At 32.3% G+C, this 7336-nt stretch overlaps 2 protein-coding genes across 2 annotated transcripts; both read left to right on the top strand.

Annotated features, from left to right (window-relative positions):
* Nucleotides 1-1907: 1907 nt before the first annotated feature.
* On the top strand, nucleotides 1908-3916 carry NAC50 (NAC domain-containing potein). The gene is made up of 3 exons (XM_004504949.4): nucleotides 1908-2317; nucleotides 2421-2764; nucleotides 3173-3916. Exons 1-3 carry the CDS (start codon nucleotides 2134-2136, stop codon nucleotides 3737-3739), a joined length of 1095 nt encoding a protein of 364 aa, XP_004505006.1. The 5' UTR covers nucleotides 1908-2133; the 3' UTR covers nucleotides 3740-3916.
* Nucleotides 3917-5605: 1689 nt separating this feature from the next.
* Nucleotides 5606-7040, top strand: LOC140920638 (uncharacterized). Its single transcript, XM_073369435.1, has 2 exons — nucleotides 5606-5721; nucleotides 6014-7040. Exons 1-2 carry the CDS (start codon nucleotides 5606-5608, stop codon nucleotides 7038-7040), a joined length of 1143 nt encoding a protein of 380 aa, XP_073225536.1.
* Nucleotides 7041-7336: the final 296 nt, after the last annotated feature.

The raw sequence follows: 7336 nt of genomic DNA, 5'->3' as shown, positions 1-7336 counted from the left end.
ATTGGAATTCTTGATTTTATATTTGAGTGAGTGTCATGGAGACACTCAAAGATTTTTATGTTAGTCCAAAGCATGCAGAAGACTTCGCGAGAATTATGCACCTCGGTCGCTACTACTTTCTAGATCAACTTTCTTGTTTAGCTAATGTGATTACGTCTTATATTATTTTTCTTGTAATTTTTTTTCATCAGTTACATTGTATTTTTATTTTTTCTTGTATTGCAATTTTCTTCCCAAGTTGAAATTGTTAATCCATTTCCAAACCGAGGGAGATGTTAGATACACTTGAATATAGTTAGATATGTGTTAAAATTAAATTAGATAGAAAGTAGTTATGTTAGTTATCTTTATGGCACTATTTAAAGATGTATCCTACATTAATTGTACCATAAATCTTCACAATATCATTTTAAGTTTTATTTTTATTTTTATTTTTTATTTATTTGGTTCAACTATAACTCTCAACAAAACTTGTAATTATATAAAATGATTAACTTTTTAACAAATTGTACTCACTTACATGATGTGTGATACATAATGTAATATTTAGGCTTATTACTACTATTTTCAAATTCAATTTAATATTAACATGTTTAAGTAATTAAATATGGTGATAGTATATCCACTCTCTATTATCTACTCACAAAATGTAGAAACGTTATCAAAAACACACTTTCAATAGTATATTTAACGTAATTTTGCATTTAAAAAAAAATAAATTCCAATAAATCAACTTATTTTTGGAGACTTTATCAATATCTTCTTTGAATATTGTTGTGCTGGTCCAATCCAATACATGTTAGCCCATGATGGACCAACATAATTTTGAACTAGATTGAATAGGGCCAATTTGATTTGTATGGCTAATATTTTATAATATAATCCATAAAAATTGTGATTAAAAAATAAAAATATCAATTTTGGTGGGTTATATGACATTCATTTTGATAATTTTATATTCTTATTTTAATTATTTTTATCCAACATAAAATAAAAATAAAATAAAAAAACTTAATTCTATATAAACTTTAATTTAGCTAATAAATAACTTATACAAAACTAGTAATCGTCATCATTTGTCACGGAAATAGGTTATAATAAACTCTCCTGCCAAAAACAATTATCAAATTAGAGTTTAATTTATCTATTCAAACTATTTTCTGATCAATTTCATGTCTTGTCTAACTAAAAAATATTGAAATTTGGCCCTATTGTTTTAATTTGAAAAAAATAAAGGAACCATTTTGTTTTGGTACAAAAAAGGGAACCATTTTAAAATGTTTCAAAATAAATAAAAGTGACTTGTTAACTTAAAAATATTAAAAGTAGTCAGTCGCAGTTTGAGTAGAAACATTATGTATCAAACTTCCTATTCATACTAATGCAACTAGCATTAAAATGTGTCTCTCCTCACCTACATTTTTAATAGTCATAGTAATATTTATTCTAAGGATATATGTTAAACACTCCACGCATAGTAATTATATCTTATAAGATAGAAAAATAAATTTAATATAAAAATTTATATCTCTAGTATACTAATAATTGAATGTCTTAAATATGGCGGTTAGCAATTCCATTTTAAAAATAAAGGCAAATTATACCATAGAAGCAGCTAAAACTACAAATATGAATAAATTCGAGAGGGAGAATTATGAATAAATGAGAAATATCCATATTAGTGCACATGCACACGTGCCATGAAGTCTCTATCTAGACAGTGAAAGTGGGGTATGTGTGATCGCGAGAGGTGGTGGCTTGTTTTGTTTACATAAGAAAAGCATGACATCCAAAGCATTGCATTTCCAAACTCCCCCAACCTTTCTTTTCTTTCCCACAAAACCAGCCTTCCCATCCTCATTATCGTTTCATGGTCCCCACATGACACGTGTCGCTCGTTCTCATCCATCCCCCCTTTTTTTTTATCTCACAAGTCACTCATGCTTATACATTACACACATGCATCCCATTCTCGCCACTATTTTCCTAAATTTGACAAAAACGATAAGAGCAAAGAAAGGAAAAGCAAAAGAAAGATAGAAAAATCAAATTGAATAGAATGCATGAAAAACATACATACATACACATACATAGCAAATTAAATTGAAGAAAGTTTGTAGTACATCATCAATCATGGACAGTACAGATTCATCATCTTGCTCTCCGCACCCCCACCTCCCACCAGGTTTTCGATTTCACCCCACCGATGAAGAACTTGTCGTTCACTACCTCAAAAGAAAAGCTGCTTCTGCACCCCTTCCAGTAGCCATCATAGCTGAAATTGATCTCTACAAGTTCGATCCTTGGGAACTACCAAGTGCGCAACTTTACCACAACCCATTTCATCTTTCCATCCATTTATTCAAACCCACTTCTTAATTTTGAATTTCAATGATTTTTTTCTTTTTTTTTTTTTTTAGGTAAAGCAAGTTTTGGGGAACAAGAGTGGTACTTTTTCAGCCCAAGGGATAGGAAATACCCAAATGGGGCAAGGCCCAATAGGGCTGCTACTTCTGGGTATTGGAAAGCTACTGGAACTGATAAGCCTATATTAACAACTGATGGGCACATGAAAGTTGGAGTTAAGAAAGCACTTGTTTTTTATGGTGGGAAGCCACCAAAAGGAGTTAAAACTAATTGGATTATGCATGAATATAGGCTTATCACTGATCACAATCATAATATTCATTCCTATAATGCAACCTCAAAAACTCCTCCTCTGCCTGCTGATCCTCCAAACCTTAACAAGAAGAATTCCCTCAGGGTATGTATACATGCACACACACATATGCATGCCATGTGCAATTGTTTCATTCATTTAATATGCATAATCTTACATATATATATTCAAACATATCAAATTATATATGTTTAAAAAGATATAATAGCTAGAACTATATGCCACTTTGGAGTGAAATATTATTTGAATTTCTTTTCCATCTTCTCATTATAAGTCAATTTTAAGATTGAGTTATATTCAATTTAAATTTTAACGTAATATTTATTGGGTTGTCTTTTATGGAGGTCCACTATAATCGCGTTACAAATGTCAATGTCTAGTCTCGAGGGTAAGAGATGTGTTGGATCAAATTTTATAATATTTGATAGAGATGTTAATTTTAGAAATGAATAAATAGAGTAAGACTAAAAGAAAATTGTATTGGTTTTGTAGCTTGATGATTGGGTTTTGTGCCGAATATACAAAAAAAGCAACAGTAGCACAATGCCAAGACCACCTCTAATGGATCAATATGATAAGGAGCTATCAATGGATCATCATCACACAATGCTACCACTGACTAATATGCAACAGAACAACACTAAACTTCCATCTTCAAGAAGCACAAGTAGTTATGGACTTGAAAATGATGACAACTTCTTCGATGGAATCTTAGCAGCTGATCAACATCAACATCAACATCATCATGAAGAAATGCAAAATGGTTGTGGTTCTCATGACATAAACTCAAAGAATGATAACAATGACTCATTCCCCATGAAACGTGCATTGACTGCATCATCACAATTTTGGAATGAAACAGGGTCACCAGGGTCATCTTCTTCTAGTAAGCGATTCCATGGAGATCTTAATAGTGGAAATAGCAATGCTGAGGAAAATAATTCATTTGTTTCACTGCTTAGTCAGCTTCCAACAACCACAACTTTTCATCCAAATGCGATTCTTGGGGATGCTGTAATCAGGCAACAATTTCAACTTCCGAATATAAATTGGAACTGATTCTATTATAATTTAGTCTAGCTTCGTAGGTCTGTTAATTAATAATTGATGCTGATCTTATACTGTTTCACATTTTCACTGTAAACATATCATATATCATATACACAAAAACCATAATACAGGCCTATATATATTTTTAATTTCAACCTTACAAAGTTACTAATAAATTAAATTGGATATATAGCCCCATGATCATATTTTATTTTTTTAGTCTATACATGAAATGAAATAATAAAAATATTCTCACACCACTGTAAAATGTTTAATTTGAACTCCAAATATAATATTCAGTTTGATAATATCAATTCAAGTTTACGAATGTCCATGATCAATTTTATTCGGAAAGAATTTATGAGGTGATGTAAAAGTTACAATTTTATGTTTTAGTACATATGTGTAATTAAAAATTATTTTTGTACAACTTTTAGTTTTTAAGTTATTATCTTGTATTTAAGTTAAATATACTTTATTTTAAATTTTGTGTTACTTTAAAATTTGTTGGGCCGGCCCGACCTGAAGAAAATTTCAGGCAAATCATGGGGACAGGTTTTCACAATATTAATTTTGCTAGAGCTTTTCAAATTAAATTAAGAATTTAGAAGGGACTGAATAAAAAATTAATTAAAGCGGCATGTTTGTATATGTATTCAATAAATACTTTTTTTACACGATTTTCACAGTAAATACTTGTTGGTTTCAAAACATGGATGATATGTGGTCGAATGAGTTTTAATGTGATGATTTCTTTTGAGAGGAAGTCAACTTTCACACCAGCACATATTAAAAAAAAAAACAGACGAAGAAACAATTGAATAATATGTATTTTTAAAATAATTAAATAAGGTGTCTTTTGTGTGTATCTAAATATGTCTTTACATTGTGATAATTATACTCTATTTGATTGGAGTTAGATGGAGTCGAGGTGAGGGAAGGAGAGATGATATTTTGAAGTTTTTTGTATTTGGTTCATTTTTGTAATCAATCTCTATGAAGATTTAGATCCTTTTCCACAATTCTTCTCTCCAACTTTCTCCTTTACTTGATTTATTTTTATTCTTTTTTCATCTTTTTAGTTTTTACATCATTTATTTTATTGATTTGATATTTCCTCTTATTCTCAATTTTACTTGTTGTCAAGGGAAGAACACATTATAGGATCATAGTCCCACACCATACAAACCCTAAGCTATATTGTCTAGGCATCACACACATGCTCAAAATTTTTGTAAGAATATTTAAAATTATGTTTAGTCCTAGAGACTATCATTATAAGTGGTGTATGATAAAATATCAATTTAAGTGATCATTAGATTCATTTATTTTCTTCATGTTTTGTATGTGCAAGGTATGTCACATGTATTTCTGAATCTCGCCTCAAAACTAATAATTATTTCCTAGTCTCCACTACTAGAAAATTGCATTTTAGCTGCCATTATTAGCGTCAGCCCTCGATTCCGACGCTACTTAGCGTCGGTTAGGTCGACGCTAAGACACCAAATTTTAATTTTCAATTTTATTGACGATTAGCATCGGAGTAGCCGACGCTACGTAAAATAAAACAGACACTACAATATTAATTTAATTTTATAATTTTTATTTTAATATGTAGCGTCGAATGGGCCGACGCTAGGGTATTTTTAAATTTTTTAATATTATTTATAAAATCATATCGTAAAAGTAAAATGTTTGGGTTTTCCCTAAAAGAACGATTCTCTCTAAATCCCTAAGTTTTCAGTTCTTCTCTAAATCCCTAAGTGTTGAACCCTTCTCTCACACTTGAACTCTTCTCTCACACTTGAATCCATCACCGAATCTCATTCCTCTAAATGTCGTGAGTATCGCCGCCCAACATGTGACCTATCGAACATGTCACCTTCACTATCAGAGTCGGTCACCGTCCCCCTCTCGAACTCCGACACCGTCAATCTCAGAGTCGTCGTTCAGTGTCCCCGTCGCGCTGTCATATGTGGTCGATTCTCAAGGTAAGTGTCGTTGTCTCACTCTTAGTTGCCTTTTCTTGTTTAGGTTTTATGGCACATTTGGTAAACAGATTTGAATGAATATTTCAATCCCCAAATAAAGTAGTGAACTTTTGGAGCTATACTGCTCCAAAGCATATTGAATATGAACCTTGTTATGCAATGCCATGATATAAATTGGAAATTCTATTACTGTTTGAATATTAATCTCTAACTAATTTTTCAAACTTATTTAGTGATTGACAAGTTAAGTTTTTGTCTTATAGTAAATGGATCGTACTTGGATGTACAATAGGGTACATGAAAGTAGACGCAGATTGAAAGAGGAGTATGTTAGTGGTGTTAAAGATTTTGTGAAAAGGGCTTTGAAACAACCGATTTGTATATCTGAGGGAGGGATAAGGTGTCTGTGCATAAAATGCAAGTGTATGAAGATATATGCAGCAACTACTGTTAGACTTCACTTATACCGGGACGGATTTCAACCAGATTATTGGATTTGGACTGAACACGGAGAAGTGAAGCCAATGGTTGAAACAAGAGGTGGTTCGACTAGTAGTAGGATTGTGCATCACGACGACCAATTGAATGCAATGGATGAAATGGTGTTTGATGCTTTTAGGCCTTATCGAGATGTCCTTGATGTGAACACTAACATGGGAAATGAGACATTTGCTGAGGATGAGTTGTCTAACGAAGATGCAAAACGGTTTTATGACAAGTTGATATCCACCAACAAGCCCATCTACGAGGGGGCTACCCAATCAATGTTATCAATTTGTGTTCAACTTCTGGCAATTAGGTCTAATTGGCATGTTCCACAAAAAGGTATAGATTTTGTTACAAAAATGTTTAAAAGTGTATGTCCAGTGCCAACATGCTTGCCCAATAACTATTACCAAGCAACACAATTGGTTTCAAAGTTATGGTTGAAGGTTGAGAAGATTGATTGTTGTAAGAAAGGATGTATGTTATATTACAAGGATGATAACAAGTTATCTGAGTGCCATTCTCCTAGGTTCATTCCACGTAGGACTGGTATGGGAAAATACAAAGATGTTCCAGCAAAAAGAATGTTTTATTTCCCTATCATTCCTAGATTACAAAGATTGTATGCATCAACAGAGTCTGCAGCTGAAATGAGATGGCATCACGAGAATAAAAAGAGTTCAAATGTCCTTCACCATCCGTCTGATGGAAAAGCGTGGAAACATTTTGACAATGTATATCCTGACTTTGCTAGTGACCCCAGAAATGTAAGGTTGGGTCTATGTTCAGATGGATTTACTCCTTATGTTCAGATGGATTTACTCCTAATATAGATGCTACTTGCAACCATTGATTGATGATTTGCAACGATTGTGGTCCAACGGCATTTTGACCTATGATATATCCACAAAACAAAACTTCATCATGAAAGCATGCTTGATATGGACAATTAACGATTTTCCCGCATATGGTATGTTATTTGGATGGGGAACACAAGGTAAGTTGGCATTTTCTCATTGTATGGAAGACACAAAAGCTTTCACTTTGAAATATGGCGGTAAGAATTCTTGGTTTGATTGTCATCGTCGATTCTTGCCAGCTAATCACTCTTTCAGAAGAAGTAAAAGAA

Source organism: Cicer arietinum, chromosome 6 (genome assembly GCF_000331145.2).
Source record: "Cicer arietinum cultivar CDC Frontier isolate Library 1 chromosome 6, Cicar.CDCFrontier_v2.0, whole genome shotgun sequence".
Taxonomy (NCBI): Eukaryota; Viridiplantae; Streptophyta; class Magnoliopsida; order Fabales; family Fabaceae; genus Cicer; species Cicer arietinum.
This window is presented reverse-complemented; position numbering and strand designations above follow the sequence as displayed.

What these genes read in the sequence shown, in the direction of transcription:
- NAC50 (XM_004504949.4), top strand. Translation starts at nt 2,134, where the DNA reads ATGGACAGTACAGATTCATCATCTTGCTCTCCGCACCCCCACCTCCCA. An exon ending in CGATCCTTGGGAACTACCAA is followed by an intron (nt 2,318 to 2,420) that starts GTGCGCAACTTT and finishes TTTTTTTTTTAG; the next exon opens with GTAAAGCAAGTTTTGGGGAA. An exon ending in ACAAGAAGAATTCCCTCAGG is followed by an intron (nt 2,765 to 3,172) that starts GTATGTATACAT and finishes TTGGTTTTGTAG; the next exon opens with CTTGATGATTGGGTTTTGTG.
- LOC140920638 (XM_073369435.1), top strand. Translation starts at nt 5,606, where the DNA reads ATGTCACCTTCACTATCAGAGTCGGTCACCGTCCCCCTCTCGAACTCC. An exon ending in ATATGTGGTCGATTCTCAAG is followed by an intron (nt 5,722 to 6,013) that starts GTAAGTGTCGTT and finishes GATGTACAATAG; the next exon opens with GGTACATGAAAGTAGACGCA.